General features: G+C 51.0%; 1 protein-coding gene across 3 annotated transcripts in view; it reads left to right on the plus strand.

The window, feature by feature from the left end:
• Window positions 1-26,497, plus strand: part of Dennd3 (DENN domain containing 3) — a 57,992-nt gene that overhangs the window by 28,776 nt on the left and 2,719 nt on the right. For 2 of the 3 annotated variants that reach the window (XM_052161680.1, XM_052161681.1), the window contains 12 exons: window positions 934-1,037; window positions 1,412-1,611; window positions 2,648-3,169; window positions 11,566-11,825; window positions 13,455-13,625; window positions 14,670-14,799; window positions 19,442-19,549; window positions 21,063-21,202; window positions 21,555-21,712; window positions 23,528-23,661; window positions 24,839-24,942; window positions 25,025-25,162. In XM_052161680.1, coding sequence (XP_052017640.1) covers window positions 934-1,037; window positions 1,412-1,611; window positions 2,648-3,169; window positions 11,566-11,825; window positions 13,455-13,625; window positions 14,670-14,799; window positions 19,442-19,549; window positions 21,063-21,202; window positions 21,555-21,712; window positions 23,528-23,661; window positions 24,839-24,942; window positions 25,025-25,162 — 2,169 coding nt within the window. The other variant, XM_052161682.1, reaches the window with a different exon arrangement.

Here is a 26,497-nt window from a genome sequence, read left to right on the forward strand (position 1 = left end):
CACGTACTGCTGTGACTGACGCATGGCTCATGTTTGTCTCTCTTCTCCTTCTGTGCCCTGGGACCCTCCTGGTGTCCTCTGCTTTCTTATAGTAATCCAGGTCAGATTGTGGACCCACCATCTGGGACAGGGCTCTCCATACCAGCTCTGGGTTCTCTAGCTAGTCAGACTATGTGGCCCTTTATGTGGCCTGTTTCTCTTTTGTATCTTCCTGCCTTTGGGTACCTGGCTTGGGTATTTCTGGATGACCACCCTCCTATGTGGATCTGGGTACCTTTTACCTCCTCTTCCTGCCTTTGTTGGGAGAAGGAGCTTGTAGTCCAAGAGCTTGCTTGCCGGATAGCTTACCTACATAACAACTGTGGTGCTGGGGGATGGGGGTCCCCTGTAGAGTCAGGATCCTGGGGCTCTCTGGTTCCTGAGCCTGGCTGAGGCAGCCTGTGAAGGCAGACAGAGCCAGACTGAGCGCTGTGGAGTGCGCAGAGGTCCCTGGGGTGAGGGGCACCGCTGACCTAGTGACCAAGCGGCCGGGGCTTTTTTTAACCTTCATATTTTATCAGGTGCAGGTCAGGAATCTCTGAGTATATAAGAACCAGCTGCAAGCCTAGAGAGAGGGCTCAAAGGCTAAGACTGTAGTATCCCGTACTTCTAGTTCGGTTTCCAGCACCTACCTTGAGAACCCTAATCTCAGAGATGGAGGATCTGACCCCTCTGGCCTCTGCAGGCACCTGCATATATTCACAGACAAATTACTAAAAAATAATAAAAATACATTTGGAAAAGCACCAGTTATGAAGTTTCTTGTTTGCATAGACCCCTGCTGAGAGGAGCCTGTGCAGGAGGGAGAGGTCATGCCTCAGTGGGGACGGCTGTTGGTTTTGGGTGGAGGCAGGAGGACCAAGAGCACAGTGTGACGGCCATTCTCGCATGCAGGTTTTGGATACCTACATGTTCCACTCCTTTCTAAAGGCCCGGCTCAACGGCAGGATGGACGCCTTTGCCCGAATGGACCTCGACACTCAGTCTGAGGAGGACAGGTGCCTAACTCTGTTCTAGGTCCTCTTGGGGTGGCTGAGGGCTCGTGTGTCCGTTTCATTTGGACATTCAAATGATCAGTTCAGTGGGCTATTGAGCCATTCAGTGTGAGGCTTCAAAGACACACCCTCTGTGTGTCCCCGTTTCATGGTGGCAGGCTTTGTGTGCCTGGCCGTATCCTGTACCACACCCTGATCTCCATCCATCTTCACTTCCTTCCTATGTTCCCCATCCACAGGCCTAATTTTTCCCCTGCCTGTGGGCTGAGAACCTCTGTCCTTTACCCTTGAGCTACTGGAGGCTGGACTTAGTGACAGGTGTGGGGACTCATGCCTTCCTCTTTGTGCCCATGAAGTGAACTCTCGCCTTTCCCTAGGATAGGCAGGATGCTGATAAGTCCGAGGCGACCTACTGTGGAGAAGATGGCTTCTAGGAAGGCCTCACCCCTGCACGTCACCCACAGACGTATGGTGGTCAGCATGCCCAACCTGCAGGACATCTCCCTGCCTGAGCTGCCGCCCAGGAACTCATCGCTTCGGATAATGGACACCACAAGCTGCAGAAGCAGCAGTCCAGGTGAGGTGGCTTCCCTCCTGCGGCTGCTCTCCCAGCACTGCAGCTTAGAGATCACAGCTGGGTTCTGGTGAGTGCACATGTTTAAGAATGTAAACTATTTGGGCCAGTTATGGTGGTGAATGGCTGTAATCTTAGCAGCCCAGGGGTCTGGGGCAGAATTGGTGCTTGTGAGTTTGAGGCCAGCCCAGGTTTCAAGCTAACCTGTGTGAATGTGGTCATTACTAGACTGAGATCCAGTCTCCATAAAAACAAGAGAAAAAGTCTGGCAGTGGTGGCTCACGCCTTTAATCCCAGCATTTGGGAGGCAGAAGCAGGCAGATTTCTGAGTTTGAGGCCAGTCTGGTCTACAGAATGAGCTCCAGGACAGCCAGGGCTACACAGAGAAACCCTGTCTTGAAAAACAAAACAAACAAAAAACAACAACAACAACAAAAACCCACCATCACCACCACCACCAACAACAACAAAAACGGGAAGAAATACAAAAAGACTATTTTTTTAAAAACCTACTTTGTTGGGGCTGGAGAGATGGCTCAGCGGTTAAGAGCACTGACTGCTCTTCTGAAGGTCCTGAGTTCAAATCCCAGCAACCACATGGTGGCTCACAACCATCCGTAATGAGATCTGATACCCTTTTCTGGGAGTGTCTGAAGACAGCTACATATATATACTTACATATAATAATACTACTTACATATAATAAATAATAAATAAATCTTTAAAAAAAAACCTACTTTGTGTCCATGCTCCCCCACTGCCCTGTGTGTGTGTGTGTGTGTGTGTGTGTGTGTGTTGCATATAGTACTTGTCTATTTACAGATGTGTGATGGGATGCCCCTGGTTGGTGCCAGTCCCTTCCTAAAGGATGTGCACTTAGAGGTTTATAAGCCATGTTGTATTTCTGAGTAAACTTCTCAAGGCTCGTCCTGTCCTGTCTTACATCATAGACTGTGCTGTGAGCCTCTGCTGAGTCATGGGTACTTCTCTGCCTTTCCAGGACCATGCTAATTACATGCATTGTTTGTTTGTTTTTTAGTTCTCAAAGTGACCCCTAAGTCCACATATACATTCAAGATCCCCGAGATCCACTTCCCCCTGGTGAGCCAGTGTGTTCAGGCGTACTACACAGATGTCGTCACTCTCCTGAGCAATGCGATGGCCCTGTTGGGTCCTGGGGACTCTCTGCTCCTAGCCAGGTACTTCTACCTGCGTGGCCTTATCCATTTGATGCAGGGACAGCTGCTGAGTGCCCTCTTGGATTTCCAGAACCTGTATAAGACCGACATAGGGATCTTCCCAGCAGATCTTGTCAAGAGAATGGTGGACTCCATGTCGGCCTCCGAGCGGGCCCAGGCTGAGCGGACGCCCGAGCTCAGGCGGCTCATCACAGAGGTCTTTGATAAGCATGGAGAGGCCCCCAAGGCAGATGACGCCGTGAAGAACTTTGAACTGCCCAAGAAGCACATGCAACTCAATGACTTTGTGAAGCGGGTCCAGGAGTCGGGGATCGTGAAGGACGCCATCGTCATCCACCGTCTGTTTGATGCACTGACCTTCGGTAAGAGGGCCCCACAGCATCCCCGGGTACGGACGTCCTCCGGGTCTGCAGGTCTATAGCTATAATTCAACCTCCTAAAGATTCAAGATATAAAAATGAGCTGTGTCCTCACTGAACATGGACAGGCGCTTTTTTATTTCCTTGTCACTGTTCCTTGAGCCACGGCTGCTTAAATTTGTACTCATAACTGCTTTTACCAAAGAGACTCCCATGAGACCTAGGTGAATCAGAGAAAGTGCAAATAAGTGCACAGCAAACACTTACTGATAATAAATCATAAAGAAGCATATTTTTAGCCGGGCGGTGGTGGTGGTGGTGGTGCACGCCTGTAATCCCAGCCATCTGGGAGGCAGAGGCAGGTGGATTTCTGAGTTCGAGGCCAGCCTGGTCTACAGAGTGAGTTCCAGGACAGCCAGGGCTACACAGAGAAACCCTGTCTTGATAAAAAACCAAAACAAAAAACAAAAAACAAAAAAACCCAAAAAGTATATTTTTAATTATGTTGTATAGGATATGATATTAACATTGATTAAAGAGAAAAGCAGGACTGGCATGTAGTGCCTGTCTAGTATGCTTGCAGCCCTGGGTCCTGGGTCCACCTCTAGCACCTATAATATACTAGGCATGGGGGCTCATAACTATAATCCTAGCAGGAGAGAGGGGGGGATGGATGGGAGGATCAGAAGGTCAGAGTGATTCTTGGTTACATAACAAGTTTGAGAACAGCCTGGGTTGTGTGGAGCTGTCTTAAAAATCTGTATTTTAGGAGGTTGGAGCGGTGGCTCTGCAGTTAAGAGCGCTGGCTGGTCTTCCAGAGGTCCTGAGTTCAAGACCTAGTATCCACATGGTGGCTCACAACCATCTATAAAGAAATCTGGTGCCCTCTGCTGGCATGCAGGTGTACACGCAACAGAGCATTCATATATATATATATATATATATATATATATATATATATAATAGAAAAATCTGTTTTAAAAAAAAGATGAAAGCAAATCTCCCACATAATGAGATGAATGTACTTGTTTATTTTACATGGACAGTTAAATATTTTATTCTTATTTATTTATTTATTTTGTTTTTTTGAGATGGGTTTCTGTGTATAGCCCTAGCTGTACTGGAACTCACTCTGTAGACCAAGCTGGCCTCGAACTCAGAAATCCGCCTGCCTCTGCCTCCCAAGTACTGGGACTAAAGGTGTGCGCCACCACCACCCGGCCTTTTTTTATTTATTCTTAATTTACATGCATTGGTGTTCTGTCTGCATGTATGTTTGTGTGAGAGTATTGGATCCCCTAGAATTGGAGTTGCAGTTGTGAGCCGCCATGTAGTTGCTGGGAATTGAACTCAGGACCTCCAGAAGAGCAGCCAGTACTCTTAACCGCTTTGCCATCTCTCCAGTTCCTCTCACCCCCCCTTTTTTTTTGATACAGAGTCTTGCCGTATACCTGTGGCTGTCCTGGAACTGACCAGGCTGACCAGACTGTTCTGGCTGACCAGGTTGGCCTCAGACTCACAGAGATCAGCCTGCTGCTGACTCCTAAGTCCTGGGATTGAAGGTATTCACTATCATTCCTGGCCAAGAATTAAACCTTGAAGGTGGGCATTGTGGCTCATGTCTGCAATCTTGGCACCAGGAAAACTGAAGGAGAGGAGGAACTGTGAGTTCAAGGCCAGCCTGGACTACATAGTGGGTTTTAAGTCAGTCTGGGCTACAGAGTGAGATTCTGTATTAAAATAAAAAAAAAAAGTAAAATCTTAGCAGAATGCTTGATTCTGTCAGGCATATCCCATCTTTGGTGTTTTCCAAGGGTGCTATTTTGATTTTGTAATTACCAATACTTAGAATCCCACTTTGCATTAATACTTAGTAAAAATGGTATTTGTATGAATAGGTTCATTTCAGAAGTCATTTGAAATTCCATCCTAATTCCAAGCCAAAATTTACTTAATGATTTTTTTTAAATCAGCAACTCAAGTTTAAGTCAGTGACTCAAGCTTCAAATGCAGTTTTAAGGTAAAACATTCTAAGATGCTGCAATGCAAAGATATACTAATTGGCTATTTACATGTTGAGTAACGACAGTAAGAAGATATTAGAAGTCTCTCTCTTTTTTTCTTCCCTGTAATTAAACCAGTATGTGTCTGTAAGAGCAGAAAACTTGCCGGGCAGTGGTGGGGCATGCCTTTAATCCCAGCACTTGGGAGGCAGAGGCAAGTGGATTTCTGAGTTCAAGGCCAGCCTGGTCTATAGAGTGAGTTCCAGGACAGCCAGGGCTATACAGAGAAACCCTGTCTCGAGGAAAAAAAAAAAAGAGCAGAAAACTTTGTATGTTCAAGACACCATCACTCATGACACCCAGTAGCTTCAAGTCCAGTGGTGACTTGGGCAGCTTTTGCTGGTGTGATGTGGCCGGAGGGTATGCATAGCCAAAGTGCGCACGCGTTCAGACCCAGGCTGCAGGTGAGGTTGCACGATGCAGTGTGGCTGACTGACATGGAAGGCTAGCTGCCTCTGCAGATGCATCTCACCCAGGGATTGCGCACTGGCTGCACAGCTGTGGCTCAGCTGAAGCTTCCACGCATGCGCAGATGCACAGAGGCAGTGTGCCAGGTGCCAGGGCAGCCCACCGATTAAGAAGGCTTTCCCTTTACCACAGGGTCTTTATTCCTTGGGTTTGGCTTTGCTCTGTGTCCCCAGTGAAGCGCTGTTCCCAACCCAGGCTTTGCTTTTCTGTTCTGCTTAAGACCTCTGATGACAAGATGTCCCCTAGCAGCACGCAGCAGTGTTGTACTCTCACGGACCATGTCCTGCCATCTGTGGAAGCTTGTGACTCTAATTTATTTCTCACTGAACCATGTTACCTGCGCGGACACACCCATCTGTTCTGTCTACTCACCACGGGGAGCAAGCATAGCTTATCTATCATCTTGTCACTGTGAGGTGTCCTGTGACACTGTTCTAGACACTGACAGGGAGGGGCCTGACACCTGTCCCTAGGGTCTGTGTAAGCTGGTTCCTCAGCATAGAGCCAGGAGCTTGGTTGAGCTGAGTGCCAGCACCCTGACTGTGTGCTGCCCACTGCCTCACTGTCCCATTGGTCTGTCTGTCTCATGTGAGCTAGCACTGCCCGACTGGGTCCTCATCCATGATCCCGTGCTGCCACTTGAGTTTTGCGTTCACCGGACTCTGCTGGTCACTCAAGTCCAGTCAGCCTATCCACTGAGTTCACCATCTGCAGAAAGAAATATCTGGAGAATGAATGTGCTTTCTACTGAGCATGTGCTGGTGTTTTTCTTGTCATCATTGCCCCAGCCGTAAACTTGAACTTCCGTGGTGTTGGGCACACAGCCCTGAAAGGGTTTAGAGGCCATGGGAGGGTGTGTAGTTTCCTGTTAACACCATGTCACTTATAGAAGAGACTTGATATCCGTGTATCCAGAGGAATGACTGGGGAAGGACAGAGATGATGTGCCACCTGTCACCAGCCAGTTGCAGCAAAGCATAGTTCTCAGGCCTCTGTAGGAGAGCCTGCACTGCTTGGGGTCAGAGAGTGTGGACAGCTAGGGGTGTGCTAGTATTTGAAGGGAGATAAAGCAGTCACAGAAAGACCCCGAGGGACCTATGGGCACACTCTCCTCTTTCCACTGTGCGACCTCATAAGGATGCAAAGACACTAAGGGTCCCCTGTCCTCCAGGAATCCTGTGTGTGGTGGCCTGAAAGGAGTGACTCAGACACATAGGGTTATTGTTCTCCGCTGGCACCGGGCTGAGAATTCTCTGTCACTTCCACAGCCCTGGTATGGCCTGGTCACCTAATTACTCAATGGCTGGTGGGCCCTGGCATAGGAAGAGAGCACGCCTCGCAGTGCCTTCCCTTCTCCTCTGCATGTGGTGGCGTTTGACATCACTCGTAGGTACCCGGGGGCCTGGGAAGTGAGTCACAGCCGGGCGCCTGCTGTTCTGTAGTTGTGGACCTGGCCAGTGAGCTGTCTGTAGTTCCTTAGGTGGGGAAGTGCTGTGGGAAGGGGCAGAACCCCTCTGTCACTGCTGTGAGAGTATGTGTGTTTGAGCTTAGTGGAATGGCCATGCAGAAAATAAAAATTTGCCTAAGCTGAGTGTTCCCATCTGTCTTAGGGTTTTACTGCTGTGAGCAGACACCATGACCAAGGTAACTCTTAAAAGGACAGCATTTAATTGGGGCTGGCTTACAGGTTCAGAGGTTCAGTCCATTATCATAAAGTGGGAGCAGAAGACAGGCTTCCAGGCACCTAGGATGAGGTCTTAAAGCCCACGCCCACAGTGACACACTTCCTCCAACAAGGCCACACCTCCTAATAGTGCCACTCCCTGTGCCAAGTGTATTCAAACCACCATCCCATCTTAGAGTGAGCTCGTGAGGGCTGGGGCATAGCTCAGCAGAGAGCTTCAAGAGTGCCAGGGGCTAGCCCTAGTCAGAACAAAGACAGAGTAATGGTTAACTAAGAATTATAGATTACATGATTTTGTCTCTGAACATGTGCTTTTGATTTTCCATTACATGTCCAAGGTTGCTAGTTCAGTCACAATTAAAAAGTACAAATAGAATAGATATCATGTTTATTCTCAACCCTATAACTACAAAGAATCTGAAGAATGTCTCCACCAAAGGAAACACATTTATCCATGACAGCCTGCTTTAGGCTGTCAGAGTTTGCAGTTTTAAAGCACTTCAGATGAACAGACAATATCTGAACTGGCTGTCTTATGAATAGCAGATACTAATACCTAACTTTTTTTTTTTTTTTTTTTGAGACAGGGTTTCTCTGTGTAGCCCTGGCTGTCCTGGAACTCACTCTGTAGACCAGGCTGGTCTCGAACTCAGAAATCCACCTGCCTCTGCCTCCCAAGTGCTGGGATTAAAGGCATGTGCCAGCACCGCCTGTGTCTAACTCCTTTTTACTCTCTCATTACATCATCTATGCTATAATGTAGGAAACGTTATTTTAATCTATATACGGAGTTCTCTTCCCCCAGGGCTGTACCCTGTGTGACCCCCATCTTTACATTTTCAGAGCGCTCTGAGCCTATAGTGTAAAGAGGCCTTGACCCTGTAACCAGTTCTCCTGGGTAGCAGAGTTTGTCACCTGCTTCTGAGTTTACCCTGTTCCAATTATATTGTTTGAATGTGTTTTGGGGCAGATACCCCAAGAAGATTCTGGGAGTAATGGCCTCGTTTAGTGTGTATCATGATCTCTAGGGCATAAGGAAGACTTCTAAATAGGGACAGATGAAGTTCCCTAAACACAGAAGGAACAGTAAGTTTAGGACTTTCCTCAAAAGACTCAGACATAATTTTCTCAGGAAAAGACACAAAATGAATGATAACGCAGAAAGTCCCCAAGTTTCTGCAACACACAGAGACCAAAACCTGAAAGTGAGAGACAGGACAGCGGTCGCAGCGTTCAGGTCAGCTTTGCTGGAACCGTGTCATACACCTGCGCTGGCTTTATGACTTCTGCCATTTCCAATGGCTATGGCTGTGCCACAGACCCTGGGTTCAATATCCAGTGCCTCAGTCCTGCCCTGAAGAATACAGTTTTAGTATTTAAAATGCTCATCCACCTTTGTTCATGTGAAATCTGGTGCTGACATGAGTACACATTCTGCACTGCAGCTCACAGGGACAGGCTGTTCACAGGGTACTCCCTGTGTCACCTTCAGTGTGGCTCTTCCGAGTGACCTGTCTGAAGCTGGCTCTCATCGGGACACTGTCTGGGTGAGGCAGAGATGAGCCTGGTCTGGTTTATGGTGGGAGGTGGGTGAGGAAGTGGAGATCACAGTGTGGTTCACTTGTACGAAGTCAGAGACACAGGAATGGGCATCCTGTCTGTGGGTGTGGCCATCACGCACCTGCAGACTATTGTGTGTTGAGAGACAACTGAGCGTGCTTGTGACCGTGTGCACACATAGTGGCCGTGGGCGTGCACGGTGCTGGGGACGCACCATGACTTGTAGTTGGGCTCTGCTGTAATCCTGGCCTGTGTTGTGGTACCCATGACTAGCTGGGGTGCTGGCTGCAGGTGGGAGAGGGCTGCCTTCCATCTAAGGGGTGTCCGTAGTCTTTCTGTTCCCATTGTGCATGTCTGGAGCACATGAGCCCCCTCACCTCCAAGGACAGGCAGGCCACTTGTCTATGAGAGGACATTTTGGGTGCCAGCTGAGGGCCTTACTGAGTGCAGTTGACTGCTCTGGTGTGTGGGTGCTCAGAGTGTCTGCCCTGAGGGAAACACACGAAGGATCCATGGCTCCTTCACTCTCTGGGATACTGGCGTGGACTGCCGCTCCTTATCCCGCCTTTCCTATTCTGTTTGCTGGGCTCTTCCTGCACCACACATAACTGGAAGACCTCTGATGGTTCAAGCTCAGTCAGTCTGCACGCTGGGACCCCAGTAGGCTGCAGAACTCAGTGTTGGTAAGGTGGCAGAGGAGAACTCCAGCTGTCGAGCCATCAATTACCTCAGTGGACCCCTTGTTCAGTGTAGGAGGATGCAGAGGTCTGTCCCATGCATGGGGTCACCCCATTCCCGGTTATTTGTCTTCCTGAGTCACTTGTGTTAAACATTATGCAGATGAGTTCAGGGGAAATTTATTTTCTCATTGGATGGATCCAGTGACTTCAAAGCTTGGGGTGTAGCTCAGTGGAAGAATATTTGCCTAGCATGTTCAAGGCACTGGGTTCACCGCTAATTTCTGCAAAAGAAGAGAAAACATTAAAATACGTATTATTCAACTACCTTGAAGAGTAAAGCATAAAGAAAAATAATTCAAAATGGCGCCACCTGGTGGACGTTTCCATGCATACATTCTGGTACTACCTTTATTTTATTTTATTTCCTCCCAGAGACAGGGTTTCTTTGTGTAGCCCTGGCTGTCCTGAAACTCACTCTGTAGACCAGGCTGGCCTCCAGCTCAGAAATCTGCCTGCCTCTGCCTCCCTAGTGCTGGGATTAAAGGCGTGTGCCACCACTGCCCGGCCTCTGGTACTACCTTACTGATGACAGATCTTCCTGTTGGGCGGCCTTCCCGTGGCCCCCAGCTGCTGCCCCCCGCCTTGTTATTTGGAAATTTCCTCTGGAATCTTTCACATCCTCCACAGCCTGCACATGGGCTGTCTGCTTCCCCATCACGCTGTGGCAGCAAAACAGATGTACCAGGCACTCGTCACCATGACACTGTTACCACGTGGGAATGGCAGTGTGAACCCAGTGGGACTTTGTCCACCTCAGACCTGGGACTCTGAAGGCCGGACCCGGGGAGGCTGGGCCTGGGGAGACACACAGATTCTGTGTAAGCAGGGACCAGCTGTCAGGACAGGGTCTGTTCCTCCTCCGTCAGTTTCCGAGTTTATACACACACTTGATGCATGTGGCTGCCATAGATGAGGGCTCGGAGGGTGAGCTGGCGTCCTCTGGGCACCATGCAGGGTGGCTGCTGCTGTGTGCTGGTAGTTGAATTCACTGGTGCCCCGAGGGAGGTTTGTAGTGCAGCCAGAATGGCCTGCACTGTCAGAGAAGGCTGGGTATGATGCTGTTTGCCTGGGTCTTGAGGGCAAGAGGAGAGTTTTTCTGGTATGATGGTTAGGATGGGGCACATAACAACATGGCCTGTTTGGGAGCAGTGCTTGGTATGGCTGGGGTAGGGTGTGACAGGAAAGAGGGGACAGTCTCGGGGAACTTGAGGTCTTATGTGGCTAAACAGTCCAGAAAGGTTTGAATGAGGAGCAGGACGGTCACTGTGCTTTAGAAAAGCCATTGTGGGGGCTGTGGAAAAACCCAGAGTCAGGGGCGGCAGCAGAGAGGAGCGTGGCCTGTGCAGGAGGGACGCACAGGACAGAGCCACAGACAGGCTCCGGACGCATAAGGCAGGCGGGACCAGGCTGCGGTAGGCGTGTAAAGCGAGCGGTTGGCAGGTCTCAGGAGCTGCGTGCAGGGCAGGGTTCTAGCCAAGAAGAAAGCAGCTTAAGAACGGAGGGGGGTTCTAAGCCAGGCATAGTGGGGCTTGCCTGTGATCTCAGCATACAGCAGCCGGAGCCAGCCGGGTCAGAGCCAGCCGGGTCAGAGAACCGGTGCTCAGTGAGTGCCAGGTCAGCCTCAGAAACTGTACAGCTTCGTCTCAAAACACCGCCCTACTGCACTCACTGGGACTACCTGTGTAGGTCAGATTGCCATCCCTCTGTGGGCTAGAAGGGACAGATGGCCTCTCTACCTACATCTTCTGCCCCACAAGCTGGGGTAGGCAAGGGCCCTCCTCCGTCCATCCACAGAGTCCTGGGCACTGGCGCCACCTGCTGCCTGGCTTGGGTAGTGCCTGCTTAAAGTCACTGTGCTGATGAACGCTTCCTTGTTCCACTCAGGACACGAGAAACAGATTGACCCTGAGACATTCAGAGACTTTTACACCTGCTGGAAGGAGACGGAAGCAGAGGCACAAGAGGTCAGCCTGCCTGCGCTGCTCATGGAGCACCTGGATAAGAACGAGTGTGTCTACAAGCTGTCGAGCTCCGTGAAGACCAATCGTGGCGTGGGCAAGATCGCCATGACCCAGAAACGCCTGTTCTTGCTCCCCGAGGGGCGGCCGGGCTATGTGGAGATCGCCACCTTCAGGAACATAGAGGTGAGACACGCGGTTGTGGTGCCAGATGCGACGTTCCCCAGGTCCTGTTTGTCCTCTGGCGCTATGTGCCTTTTTGTGACCCAGCTTGCTGAGTTCTCAGTTGAGGGTGAGGTGTCTCAGGGCACCGTGGGGCAGGACCATGGTGGGAGGGAGGGCAGTACTGTTCACTCGGTCCCACTGTGGTGACCACATTTGGAGGTTCAGGTAAGGCTGGCTGTGGCTGTGACTTTCTCGCCAGAGGTGGGTGGCTAGGAATGAATTCATCTCAGATGAGATAGTTGACGTGTGTCCCTGCGTCTACAGAGGCTACTTGTGTTTCTTGGCACATGCGTAGTTTTATACGTATGTGTGTGTATGTATATACATTTTATATATATATATATATATATATATATATATATATATATATATATATCTTTTTTTGAGACAGGATCTTGATTAGCCCAGCCTGGCTTTGAACTTGCAATCTTCCTGCCTCAGCCTCCTGAATATTGGGGTTATAGGCATGTGCTCCCATGCTTGGCCATATCTTTTTTAAAATTTTTTAAAAATGTATTTATTTTATGCACACGAGTACACTGTAGCTGCTTCAGACACACCAGAAGTGGGCGTTGGATCCAATTACAGATGGCTGTGAGCCACCATGTGGTTTCTGGGAATTGAATTCAGGACCTCTGGTAGAGCAGTCAGTGCTCTTTTTTTTTGTTTGTTTGTTTGTTTTGTTTTGTTTTGGGTTTTTTTTTTTTTTTTGGATTTGGTTTGTTTGTTTCCCCCACCCCCCACCCCAGACAGGGTTTCTCTGTATAGCCCTGGCTGTCCTGGAACTCACTCTGTAGACCAGGCTGGCCTTGAACTCAGAAATCTGCCTGCCTCTGCCTCCTAGAGTGCTGGGATTACAGGTGTGCTCCACCACCACCACCCGGCTACAGTCAGTACTCTTAACCACTGAGCCATCTCTCCAGCCCCTTGGTCATATTTTTTTAACTGATTGGTTGATTGATTGATTGATTGATTGATTGAGACAAAGTCTCTCTATGTAATCTTGACTGTCCTGGAACTGTGTGGAGCTCAGGAGAGATCCGCCCTGGAGTGGCGGGATTAAAGGCACGGGCCGCTATGCCCAGCCAGTCACATTACACTCCTCCAAAGGTAGAGGTCTGAGTCAGGTGTATTGGTGTATGTATGTAATCCTGGCACTTGGGAGTCAGAGGCAGGAGGATTGTTGCAAATTTGAGGCCAGTGTGATTAATAGAAAAAAAAAAGGCTGGTCTAAATTGGGACCCTGATGATCTTATTTTGTGCCTTACACTTCCAGTTACCGTCCCACACTTGAGGCCTAGGGGAGGAGAGCTGGGGCTGTCAAGTGTTCTCAATTATTGTGTAGTCACAGCAGAAAGATGGACAGAGACAGTGGCCACTGGATTGCTACGCAAGGCCTACAGCTGCAGTCCCTGCCTGACTTGCCAGCTGGCTCCAGAAGTCCTCAGGGAAAAGTCAAAAGTTGTAACAGGCACTCATGCCCGACACTGTGGCCAAGCTCACCCAAAGTGGTAGCTTCAGGCCTCTTGTCCTGTCAGGCCATCAACCCACGTGTCTTCCCTGAGGTCTCATGCTGTCCTTGTCCTGCAGGAGGTCAGAAACAACACCGTGACATTTCTCCTCCTGAAGATACCCACCTTAAAGATCAAGACGGTGGCCAAGAAGGAAGTCTTCGAGGCCAACCTCAAGTCCGAGTGTGACCTCTGGCACCTCATGGTGAATGAGATGTGGGCCGGAAAGAAGTTGGCAGACGACCACAAGGTCTGGGCAGGAAGGTCCTGTGGGCGTGGGTGGCACCGGGTCCTGAAGGGGGCATGCAGGGCTTGCAGCACCTTGGAAAGGAGAAGTATGCTGTCTGCAAGGACACAGAGACTGTTGTCCTGAGACCAGGCGGCCTTTAGGGTCAGAGGAGGACATGTGGGCTTTACTTGGCTTCCCTCAGTGGATGCTCAGTTCTTGGTGACTTGCCAGTGAATGGGGTAGGGTTGGGAGAGGTCTTCATATTGTCTAAATGGGGGGCGGGGCATGTGTCAAACAAGCCAGGCGTGGCAGCATGCACCTGCTATCTCAGGCGGCTAAGCTGGGAGGGTCTGGGGTTTGAGGCTAGCCTCCACCACAGAGCAAGACCATGTCTCAATCACATAACCAAACCAAGGTCAATGGGTCAGAGAACTCATCCAATGGGACCTGCTCATAAGGGTATACAGAGACTTGTAGCCTCACCAGTCACCAGAGAGATGCAGGCGACAATGGTGCCTACCTTTGGCACACCATAGAAGGATCAGGCTGTCTGGTGGCAGGAGAGGAAGACGGCCACTTGGGATGGCCTGTTGCCTGTCATGGATCAGGAGTGGATTTGGTCCTCCCTAAGGTTCTATAGTTCATGAGCCCTGGCCTAGCTGGTCAGGTCCACACCCACTGAGATATGATATGCAGATCAGCTGTGTCCTGGGGAAAGCCCATGGTGGGATCATTCCCACTCCTGTCACCGGGAACAGTCACTGCCGTTGCTTTATGAAATGCCCCTGGCTGTCTTGGTGTGGCTGGGGCAGGCGTGAGGAGGCATGAGCTCCTGCCTGCCTGCATTCAGAGAAGAGAATGTGCTAGCTCGAGGCGTCAACCTTGAGGACTTCCCGTAACTCTGAAGATGATTACGTGACACAAACTCCAAAGTCCTCATCCATTCGGACTCTTCCTGTGACCCTGACAAACACGAGATGAGCAGTACCGTTCTCATCAGTGGGGCAAAGACTAGAGAGCCCCCAGGATTGGCACTGGGCTGACACACAGGCACATCTCTCCTAGGACCCACAGTACATCCAGCAAGCACTGACCAATGTTCTGCTTATGGATGCTGTGGTTGGCACGCTGCAGTCACCTAGCGCCATCCATGCCGCCTCCAAGCTGGCCTACTTTGACAACATGAAGAAGAAATGTAAGTTCTGTGGCTGGGCCTTGCTTCACTGTTACTTAGAACCCACCCAAGCTTCTTACTTTCTTCTTTTACTCTATGGGGGAGGGGGGAAGGGGGAAGGGAGGGGGGAGGGCCTTGCTGTGTAGCCCAGCTGAACACAGACTCACAGTACTCACACCTCAGTCTCCTGAGTGCTGGGATTACACACTCAGCTATATTTTTGTTTTGTTTTGTTTTGTTTTTGTTTTTTGTTTTTTTCAAGACAGGGTTTCTCTGTGTAGCCCTGGCTGTCCTGGAACTCACTCTGTAGACCAGGCTGGCCTCGAACTCAGAAATCTGCCTGCCTCTGCCTCCCAAGTACTGGGATTAAAGGTGTGCGCCACTACCGCCTGGCTTCAGCTATCATTTTTTGTCACAGTTTTGTGTGTGTGTGTGTGTGTGTGTGTGTGAGTGTGAGAGTGTGTGTGTGGGGGTCAGGTCTCTCCTCCCACAATGTGGGTCTTGGAATTATCAAGTTTGGAGGCAAAGTGCCTAAATACTCTCAGCAATCTCAAACTAATAGTACTATTGTTCATTAGTTTGCTTTTTATTGCTTGTTTGAGATGGAATTGGTCTAGAGCAGGCTACTCTGGAACTTAGCCCTGGCTAGCCTTGAACTCACAATCTTCCTGCACCGGCGAGTGTTGGGATTATAAGCAGTTTTAGGATATATATATTTTTAATATCAGCATGCTGACTTTCATCCTCCCTTCCTTCATTTAATCTTGGACCTTGTGTCTTTCAGAATACACTGGCTCCTTCTTTTCTGGTGTCTCATTTTACTTTGTAAACTGCAGGTCCTGATCCTCAACTGAAGAATTTTCTGTCTGGCTCAGGACACTAGAAATGTCTGGAAGGCTGAAGCTAACAGCCTCTCTGGTCAATGTTGGGGATGTGTGTGGTCAGAACCGCACTTCCTGGATGGCCAGGCCTCTCTGCACCTGGTTGGCCTGTTGACAGATGGCAAGGGTAGTTCTGAATGCCCCTCCCTCCCTCCCTCCCTCCCTCCCTCCCTCCCTCCCTCTCTCCCTTCCTTCCTTCCTTCCTTTCTCTCCCTTCCACCTTTTTTATCTTTGATTTAGTCTTGAGTAGCCCAGGCTGGTGTTGAACTCTCTGTAGCTGAAGATGGCCTGAAATTCCTGATCCTCCTGCCTCCACCTCCCAAGTGCTGGCTTCACAGGTATGAGTGGCTGCGCCCAGCATCGTTTTATCTTTAAAGACTAGGCTCCTGGGACAGCAATCTCCAGCCTCCTTCCTGTTGGTTTCTGTTCGGCTGTCACATTCTGAAACCATCCAGAGGACAGGGCTTCAGGTCTAGGATCAGGGTGCTAAGATGATGTCTTGAGCCTTCTCAACTTCCGCTCTGTTTCCATTTTAAGTGTCCTCCTGCAGCCTCCTGCTTTGAGACCTGCATACTGGAAATAGCAAACCTATGGAGACTACAAATAAACCGTCGAGTTAAACAGTAGGAAGTTCATTTCGGAGCCCAGGTGGATGAAGTAGAGATGTCTGCCACACAGTCCAGGTGTCCCTGTCGTGCTGGTCCCTTTAAGCTGTGACTTCCTAGGTTTAGAGCATTTGAAGAACACGCCCACCATCCCTGTGATGGCTGACACACTCACACTCTGCTAGAGGAATCCCCACCCTGCTCAGCACCCCTCCATGCACCCGGTGGCCTGCTGGTTCACTATCACCGCGATCTCATCTGTCCTGGGTGTCTCCTGTACCCGGGAGCCTTCCTGACTCCATCCTTTCAATCAGCCTGGTGTTTCCTCAGCACCTCTGTGAGACGGCTCGTGCTGGCACTTTCCCTTAAGGAAAGTGTATTTTGTATAACGGTGGGTGCATTTTTCGTGAGTGGCTTTGTGCAGGCCAGGCCGTGAGTTCATGCAGGTGCCGGTCCTCCTCTCTCCCCTTGCTTCAAGTGGGGTCATCTCACTTTTGTTTACTGCTCTGTACACCAGGCTAGCTGGCCCACAAGCTTCTGGGGAGTCTGCCGTCTCTGCCCTCTGTCCCATAAGGGCAGGAATTGCAGGGCACACTGCTGCTCCTGGCTAACTATGGGTCCCCATTCTCAGACAGCAAGCATATATAACCCACTTCTTTATTTTTATTTTACTTTTTAATTCACTTCACGTCCTGACCAAAACCCCCCTCCCTCCTCTTTTCCAAGTCCCACCCTTACAAATCTCTCCCTCATTGCCCCTCTCCTTCTCCTCAGGGAAGGGGAGCCCCCTTAGGTACCACCCCACCCTGGGGCATCTAGTCCCAGCAGTTCTAGGCACATCCTCTCCCACTGAGGCCCAACCAGGCAGTCTGGGCAGAGGAAGGGGATCCAGTGGCAGGGAACGGAGACCGCGACAGCCCCATTACATGAAGACCAAGCTGCACCTTTGCTACAAATGTGTAGAGGGCCTAGTTCCAGCTCCTGCATGCTCCCTGGTTGGTGGCCCAGGCTCTGGGACCCCCATGGTCCCAGTGTAGTTGACTCTGGATCTTCTCATGTCCTTGACCCCCCCCCAAACTTGCTAAGTTCTATCCCCCACTCTTCCACAAGCCTCCCCGAGCTCCACCTGATGTTCTGCTATGGGTCTCTGCATCTGCCTTTGTCTGCTGCTGGATGAAGCCTCTCAGGAGACAGTTGTGCTAGGTTCCTGTCCACAAGCAGAACAGACATAGTATCATTCATAGTGTCAGGGTTGGCTCTCTCACGTGGGATGGGGTCTCAAGTGGGGCAGTCATTGGTTGGCTGTTCCCTCAGTCTCAGTTCCATCTTTATCCCTGCACATCTCGTAGGCAGGACAGACCTTTGGGTTGACAGTCTTTCATTTCTTTAGTGGCTACGATACTATGTTGTTTGACAGTATTACATTTTCTCTACCCCTTCATCTGTGGTGGACATTTATGTTGGATCTGCCTTCTGTCTACCGAAGGCTGCCGTGAACGGCTGTGCAGGTTCATTTCCTCCTGGGTGCGTAGTGAGGTTTTAAAAACATCCAAGAGCGGGGCAGTGGTGGTGCACGCCTGTAATCCCAGCACTCTGGGAGGCAGAGGCAGGCGGATTTCTGAGTTCGAGGCCAACCTGGTCTACAGAGTGAGTTCCAGGACAGCCAGGGCTATACAGAGAAACCCTGTCTCAAAAAAAACCAAAGAGAAAAAAGAAAAAAAAAAAGAAAGAAAAACATCCAAAAGTTAGAAAATAGACTGTGGCTTAGCTTCATCTTGACCTGTGTAATGTCTGTCACTGACCGTGTGGCCCTGATACTTTCTGGTCATAGAACCTGCTCCAGAGCTGGGACAGCCACCAGGAGGCTCAGGTCTCCGCATGTTGCCTGGAGACCCACTGAGCCCTCCGGGAGCTCTGTCTAACAGTCTTGGGTCTCAACAGAACTGCTCCCGTCCTCAGATGGGAGTAAAAGTAAAATAAACACTACACTTCGGCTGTTTATATAACTTTAAATGCACTCCTCATCGTTGCCAGCAGTTTATAGAGCAGCTTTCTAGCGCCTCTGTAAACAGTTTACAGAGTTGCCATAGTAACGCCCAGCACACAATCTGTCATCATCACCTTGTTCCCAGGGCACAGGAGGAGCCATCTGAGCTCAGGTCACAGCACGCTGAATTCCTGACCCTGGTTTAGCAAATCCAGACATACCGTCTAGTGCACGGCTTAGCAAAGCGAGATCCCAAGCTTAACCCAGAAGCATGAAGTCCACTTGCGATGGAAGGTCTATAAATACACACATGAAAGGACCCAAATCTGTCCCAGAGATCGGCAGGCGGAGAGGTAGTGGCAGAGGATCCCGTCATCACTTCCTGCCTTGTTGGAATCCAGGACCCATGTGAGAGTCCTAGTAGCCGTCCAGCTGCTTGCTCTTCTGCAGGCAAGGGACAGAACTTGGTTGGTTCTTTGGAAAACTGAGGACAGTAGCAATCACAGCAGATGTGACGCTTAATGCAAGGCCACCATCGAGTCCCTAAGTCGTAGGGACAGGAGGCTAGCTTGGGGCCTCAAGGGAGTGCCTCAGCATTTAGTGGCTCGGCCACTCAACCTGGCAGGCGGTCCCAGAAACCTTCAGGGCAGGCAATTTTAGCGCTGACCAGAAACGTGTTGGGTCATGCTGAAAGAGGCACAAGCGCGTGTCTTAGTGACGTAACTAGACTAAGTGTCCATTCCCTGATGAATGGGTAAAGAAACTGTGACCTCGGGCTGGCAAGATGGCTCACTAGGTAATGGCTCTTGCCACCAAGCCTGATGCCCTGAGCTCAGTCCCTGAGATCCACATGGCTGAAGGAGAGAACTGACTCCCACGGGTAGTTCTCTGATTTCACATATGTCCTATGGTGTGGGCACCACACACAAAAATGCTAAAAAGAAAAAGTAAAAGAAAGTGTAATATACACAAAGGTGTACTGTTCGACCAGAAAACATGTGTAGCAGCTGCCTTCCTGCCCCTGCTCCCCATTAGGGGCAAGGCCGGGGGCAAGTAACCTCAGATGTTATTCTTCATAACACTGTTTCCAACAGCGCCCTCTCCAGGCCACATATGGTTTTACAATAAACTCCTAATGGGAGAGCCTCACTTGCTGTCCTGCTCTCCTAACTCCCGTGCCTGTGTTTCAGTGCCCATGGCTGTCCCAAAGACCACCTCGGAGACCCTGAAACACAAGATTAACCCTTCGGCTGGAGAGCCCGCGCCCCAAGCTGTTGAAGCCTTGCTGTATACCCCAGGTATCTTGGCTGTGATGAACTTCTAGACTTGGCTTGGAGGTCAGCCTGGCAGCAGTGAGGGAAAGACCCAGGCTAGAAACAGCAGCGAGGGTGCTTTCTGCCTGTAGGACCGGGTCCTGACCCACAAGGGCGAAGCTCTTACGGCCGCTCCGCCCTCTTGTCCGTACGGTACCTTCTGCTTGGGCAGTAACGTCGGTGGAGACAGCAATACTCACTCGTGCCCTGCCCCCTGCAGTATCAGCTCAGGCGCTGGGTGCCAGCTCCCGGCTGTGCTTCAGGAGGTTGCTGCTGGCCAATGGCTGTCTGACCACAGGGCAGAGGGATAGCCTGGCTCCGTACGGGAGGGGAGCTGGGCCCTGCTCACTTCAGGCACCACGCCAGTCCCGAGTGGACTGAAGTCTAGATGAGAAAGGTGCTTATAAGTGAGTAGAGCGAGTGACTCCCAGACCAGCACACCCAACAGCACAGGCGTGGCCAGGCCAACCCCACGTTCCTAAGCACTGAAGGGCTCTCTCTCTGGGTTTAACTACACTGACGGTTACTGGGCTGGGTAAGGGTGCTTGCCTGCCACCAACCTGACAACCTGAATTTGAACCCACAACGTGGAAAGAAGAGAACTGACTCCCCCAAACTGTCATCTAGCATACACACACACACACACACACACACACAAATAGATGTAAGTATTATTATTAATAATAATAATAATAATAATAATAATAATAATAATAATGGTTTTACAGTCAGGAGTGTGGGAGCTCAGGGACCACACTGGCATGTGTAATCCTGGGATGATGACATCATCACCATGAGGGACTCCCACCCTGCCATTGGAGCATAACTCCCTGAGACACATACCTCATGAAGGAAACCGCCCCAGTGCTGACACTACTGGCCTCATGATGAGTTAGGGCAATGTCACACTCAAAGCTAGAGTCCAGCTGCACATGGTGATATTGGCTTATAGTCCTAGGTGCCCAAGAAATTGAGACAACACCAGCCTGGGACAAATATCAAGACTTTATCTCAATAAACAAAGAAAAATACCCCTTAGAGGGCTCAAGCTGGATGTGATATGGGGCAAATGTATAGTCACAGTATTCAGGAGGCTGAGGCAGGAGGATTATCCCAAGTTCAAGGTTAGGATGAGCTACCTGAGACTTCATCTCAAAAACCCTAAATAAATAAATTGATCCCAAGCACTAAGTGTTGGTGAGAATGTGAAGCAAAATGGTATTGTAAGCTTTGGGTAGCTGTGGAAATCAGTGCGCACGTCGTATCTTGGTTTCTCCCTCTCACACCTAGTGTTCACACCTCCTGCTTACCCGTGGGCCAGGTGCAACAGTACATCCCCACTCCATAGAGTTCTGAGTTCTACGGTCTCACAAGACCCCAGACTCCCCAGCGTCCCATACCCCCACACTCTGCACTGCACTGGTATCAGTGCCCCGCCCCCTCACCATTGATCTGACAGACAGCCACTTAAAAGTTTTGAGGCCACTTTCCTTTTCAGGGCGCCTCGATCCTGCAGAGAAGGTTGAAGATGCACACCCCAAGTTGTGGTGTGCCCTGAATGAAGGCAAAGTGGTCGTGTTTGACGCTTCCTCTTGGACCATCCACCAGCATTGCTTTAAAGTGGGCTCCTCTAAAGTGGTGAGTGCGACACCTTTGACCCCGTATGATGCTCAAGGTGACCCAATGACAGTCCTTCGCCCAGCATCCCTGGGTGACTTAAAGAAGCCCTAAGAACATGCTGTCTGCAGAGGCCCTGATGGCTTGGTTGGTCATTCCTACAATCCATCTTCATTAGTGCAGATTCAGCCACCTGCTAAACTTGTCTTTACCCCCAAATCAATGCTCACGGTGCGTGACTTAAACAAGGCTCTGAGTTGTCAGACCCTGCAGGGTCAGCGCTCGTATTTGCTGATTTGGGGCTGGGGGTGGTACGTGTGCAGACTGTGAACCTGGTTTGTACATCTCACTCTTCCATCTTGGCTCCTGTTAGAACTGTATGGTGATGGCGGAGCACAGCCAGGTGTGGGTGGGCTCCGAGGACTCTGTCATCTACATCATCAACGTCCACAGCATGTCCTGCAACAAGCAGCTCACGGATCACCGTTCTCCGGTCACCGGCTTGGCCGTGCACAGTGGAAAGAAGCCGAGGTACCAGGGGAAGCTTGACACCCAGGGGTGCGCATAGTAAGGGGTCCTGGCCTCCTGGCCAGGCAAAAGTGTGTGGAAGGGGACGTATGTGCTCTGGTGCTGCTTGTGGGTAAAGACAAGGAGCCTCTTGAGATGGCGAGCACAGTTTGGGCACTCTGCCTTACAGCCAAGATTACTCAGAGCAGCCAGTGCTTTTGGCGCACTAGCGAGGGCACACCCTCCAGGAAGTGCTGGTTGTGGTTGGAGTTCTCATTTTTCTAGACATCAGAAATCTGGCTTTGTATGAAAGAGCACCTCAGTTCTTGATGTTGACTCTAAGATGCCATTGTCAGAATCCCTCCCTTAAGATGCCAAGATTCGCCAAAAGGCCAGCTGCCTGCAGGCTGATGGGGGCACATCTCTCTGCTGAATCTGTAAGCTAGTGTTGTGTCCCGGGGTGGCTCTGGCATCCCGGTTGCCTTTATTTTTAAACCCATCCAGCTTGCTGGGGAGGGTGGGGGGAGCTCCACCCTTCCTGCCAAAGGTATGCAAGGCAGGCATCTCTGGATGCTGGCACCAAGGGAAGGTTACCCTGTCATGTGAACCCCATTTCACCCGTGTGCCCCTGCCTCTATAACCCCCCCAATTCCATGGCCAAGCCATCTTAGGAGAGATTTGGCCCATGAAACTCTCAAATTATGCTGGGCATTGTGAGGGTATAAGAGAGGTAGAGGGTGCTGCCCAGGACGGATGGGAGCTGAGGTGTGGCTCAGGCTGAGGCTTCCCTCATCTGCCCATCCTCCACTTGTCCGTGTCCATCCTGATGGGCAGCCTTCCTTGGGTACTGCTCTCCCGAAGCTACTTTGATGGAAAGCCGCAGCAGTGGTTTAGACAGAGAACACTGGGGTGGGCTGGGCAACCTCTAGATGTTGTGGGAAGTTCTCTCTGGTTTCCCCAGATATGGTGGTTGCCTTGGTGTCCCCTGGCTTATAGATACATTATTCCAACGTCATGTTACCATACCTTCCCCCAGTGTGTGGCCATCCATCTATGGGCTCAAACTGCCCATTTGTAAAGACACCGGTGCTGATGGGCCAGGGCCCTACTGTAATGATGGTATGTCAATTTGGCTACATCTGAAGAGACCCTGTTCCTAAGTCAGGCTATATTCTGAGGTACTGAGTGCAAGGAATCCGCTCTATCCTTTCTCGGGGACACAATGTAACCCATGATACCAGCTTGTGTCTTTACTTAGGAGTGCCAACTTCTAAATGAGCTATTTTGTATGCCCTGCGGCATGGTCAGATCTGACAGAGTAGTGCTCAGGGAAGGCTCGAGAGCAGGGCAGGGTCTTCTGGCTGGGTGGGGCAGCCTCAGTTCTGGCCACACCCACTTATGCTGCTTCGGGTCACCTCATCCCTGTCCCCTGATAGAGTGCCAGAGGTGCTTCTGTTCTCCCAGGCTCAGGTCAAGTGGGACACTTTGTGCTTACCTGAGAATGACAGGAGCTGGGAAGGTACAGGGGACTGCCCACCTCGACCAGCCACTGTGGATGCCCACCCCAGGGTGCTGATATACCTGCCCTCCCTGGCTCCTCTGAGCTGGGCAGCCCCGCTCAGGATTTGATGCAGCGGATGGTGGCACAGGGTCTCTCTGACACCCCATCGATCCCACAGGGGCTAGAGAGGGGAATTGAGCGCCCGAGACCCTGATATGTCCCTGGTGTGTCATACTTATCATCATCCCTACTGTGAATGGTGGCTTAGTTGCCCCCAAGGTTAGATGCCAGGTGTCCCAGGGCCTGCTAAGTGCATACACGTGTGTTTGCTCCTTCAGTGAGGTCTACTCCTGTAGCCTGGATGGAACCGTCATAGCGTGGAGTGTTAGCACACTTCGGGTGATCAGCCGCTTCCAGCTGCCACACGGTGACCTCGTGTCCATCAGCCTGCACAATGACCGCGTGTGGTGTTGTAAGTTGGCCAGCGAGCATGGCACCTCGATCGATGCTGCTCTGCCCCTTTCCCTTCATCGCACGCTTCCAGCTTTGGTCCCTCCTCTCCCGGCAGCCACGCTGTCCCAGTAGCTTAGTGGCCCCTCTCCGTTCCTTGACAGGCTGGTGTATAGATGGCTGCCATTCTGCTACTTGTCTGCCAGTCCCCCAGCCCCTGTCTTGTCCCCTGCAACCTCTTCTGCGTGTGCCACACCTGCCTCTGAAGGCAAGCCTGGCCCAGCTAGCTACTGTGACTTGTGTCATTCCAAGCCCATCCCTAGGACCCCAGTGTCAGAGGCGAGTCAGAGTTTGCCAAGGGGTGACGGGAAGGGCAGGTCTAGGCCCGTGCTCGTGTTCTAGCACGTTTCTGATCCTCCTGGGGCACAGGAGCTGCCTGTACTGCGAGGCCGCTCTGAAGCAATCAGGAGACCTCTCGAATGCTGTCGGCAGCGCGCTTAGACCTTAGTGCGCCACCTCTGCTCGCGCTTCCTTGCTCTGTCTCCGTTTTTCCAGGGTCCTGTGTAGGCCGCACTGGCCTCACATTCACTAGGTGGCTGTGGCTCATCTTGAACTTGCCATCCTTCTGCCTCCACTGCCCCCATCTTCACTGATTCAGAAGGGGCCAGGCCTTGCCTAAGGAGAGCTGATGGACCCAGGCTCGCCAGCCTTCCACACACACCCAGGCTGGGCCCGCTCGCACTCTCGCCTGCCTGCGGCTGCCCTCGCTTCGCTGACTGTTCTAATCCAGCTCTATCTTCTCTGCTCTCATTGCAGCTTCTCTTTCCGCTTCCCTTCTGCATGGGTGCTCTTAAGGGTGGCACTGCGCGCTCTCACGTCACTGGGCAGTCGGCAGCCTTCAGAGAAAGTAAGAGAACTTATTTGGCCAGGATGCGTATTGTTCCTGGTGAGTCCTGCCACCCAGGTCTCTCCTGCTTGCTATGCTCGAGAAGACTGGGCTGTGGCCCCTGATCTTCATGAAGTGACAAGAGAACAGGACATACCTGTCTCATGGGAACTGTGACACAGGCTTCACGGCTATCACAGGAAGAGAGACCAAGGGAGGCCGAGGTGCCAGTGTCCCTGGAGCTCCCGACTCTGCCTGGTTCTCCTTTCTTCCTCCTGACATGAGCGTGCCCTGCCCGTCCCTCCTCCCACAGGTACAGTCAGCAAGATCTTGGTGGTGACGCCGCAGGGCTTTGTTTGGCAAGAGCTGAAGAATCCCACGGACGCTTCCTTCTTGGCCTTCCAACTTCTGCCTGAGGTACTCCAGGCCTGTGTGCGCATGCCCAGCCTTGGGTTGTCGTGGTCACAGTGCTATTGTCCCACGGTGATTTCTATCCCAGGAGCAGCAGCTGTGGGCGGCCTCTAAGGGGGTCAGTGAGCTGTGTATCTGGAGCCTGAAGGACCTGGACCAGCCTCCTCAGAAGACTCGCTTACAAGACTGCACCGAGGTCACCTGTATGATCCAAGTGAAGAGGCAGGTGAGGTGAAAGTGTCTAGCCATAGCATCCCCTCAGGTTCCTCTGGCCTTATCTATGTGGCTCTGCCTCCTCTTCCAAGGCTCCTTCCCTCCTTGGTGGGAAGGAGTGGAATGTGAGGCCTCATGTGACACAGGTTGTCACGTGCCTCAGATTTCATAGTGCTCCGTCAGGTGACTTCTTCTCCTCAGCTGGAGACCCAGTCAGTGCCAATCCCAGGTGTGGGCAGGCTAGCTGCTTCTCAGTGAGACCTGTCCTCCACACAGCCTCTGGTGCCTGACAGGGCCATGCTGGACCATCTTGGCTTGTGGATGTGCCCTTCCCATTTGCCAGTCCTCATGTGGCACTTCTCTGTTTCCTAAGGGCCCAGGGCCACTGCAGCTGGCCACGCCCCACCTAGGACTCTTTCCAAATGATTTCGCATTCTAAAGGGGTGTGACTGCCTGGGAGACAATACGCAACACAATCGTCTGCCCAGTTTACAGTGTTCCCATATCCACGGTACAGCCACACCGCCATCTCCAAGCCGGAAGTCCCAGCCTATGCCTGTCACTGACTAAGAAAAGCCCAAACCTTAACTGAGGAGAGCTGATAGCTTCAGGTGTTTGTCAGCCTTCCGCCATCATAGCAAAGATCTGCAGCCAACAGCTTGAGAAGGGGAAAGGTTTCTGTAGTCTATGGCCCGCAGACCCACAGTGCCAAGGCCCAGCCTCAGCTTGGACGTGGGTTCTGATGTGTCTGGGAGTGGTGAAGACAAACGAATCAAAGTCAAATCATGGGCCCAAGATGATGACCTATGTCTGCTCCAGCTTCCCAGTCTGCTATCTGGTCTGCATTTTCTGGAGATTTCAGGATAGCTCTCTATTTTCTGCTGGAGACAGCTCTCCAAGAAGTTCTCTCCTGCTCTTCTAAACATCCTCTGGATAGCTCACCTCTTGCAGATCAAAAGCCCTGTTTTTTATTTACGTATTAATCCAGTCATTTACTTCAGGTTCCCCTTTGATTATCTCACGAATCAGCGAATTAGCATCTCGAGACCCCAGCCCCTTAATTCTTTGGAGATAGCAAACACACATTTTCTTTCTTTTGTTTGTTTTTGTTTTGTTTTGTTTTGTTTTTTTGAGACAGGGTTTCTCTATAAAACCCTGGCTGTCTTGGAACTCTGTAGACCAGGCTGGCTTCGAACTCAGAAATCTGCCTGCCTCTGCCTCATAAGAACTGGAATTACAGGTGTGCACCACCCCTGCCTGGCCCCACATATTTTCTTTTAACATTTGAAAAGAATTCAAAGCTCTTCAGGTTTCTGTTAAAGAGGATAAGATAGCTGGGTGGGACCCT

This window comes from Apodemus sylvaticus, chromosome 17, assembly GCF_947179515.1.
Source record: "Apodemus sylvaticus chromosome 17, mApoSyl1.1, whole genome shotgun sequence".
Classification (NCBI taxonomy): Eukaryota; Metazoa; Chordata; class Mammalia; order Rodentia; family Muridae; genus Apodemus; species Apodemus sylvaticus.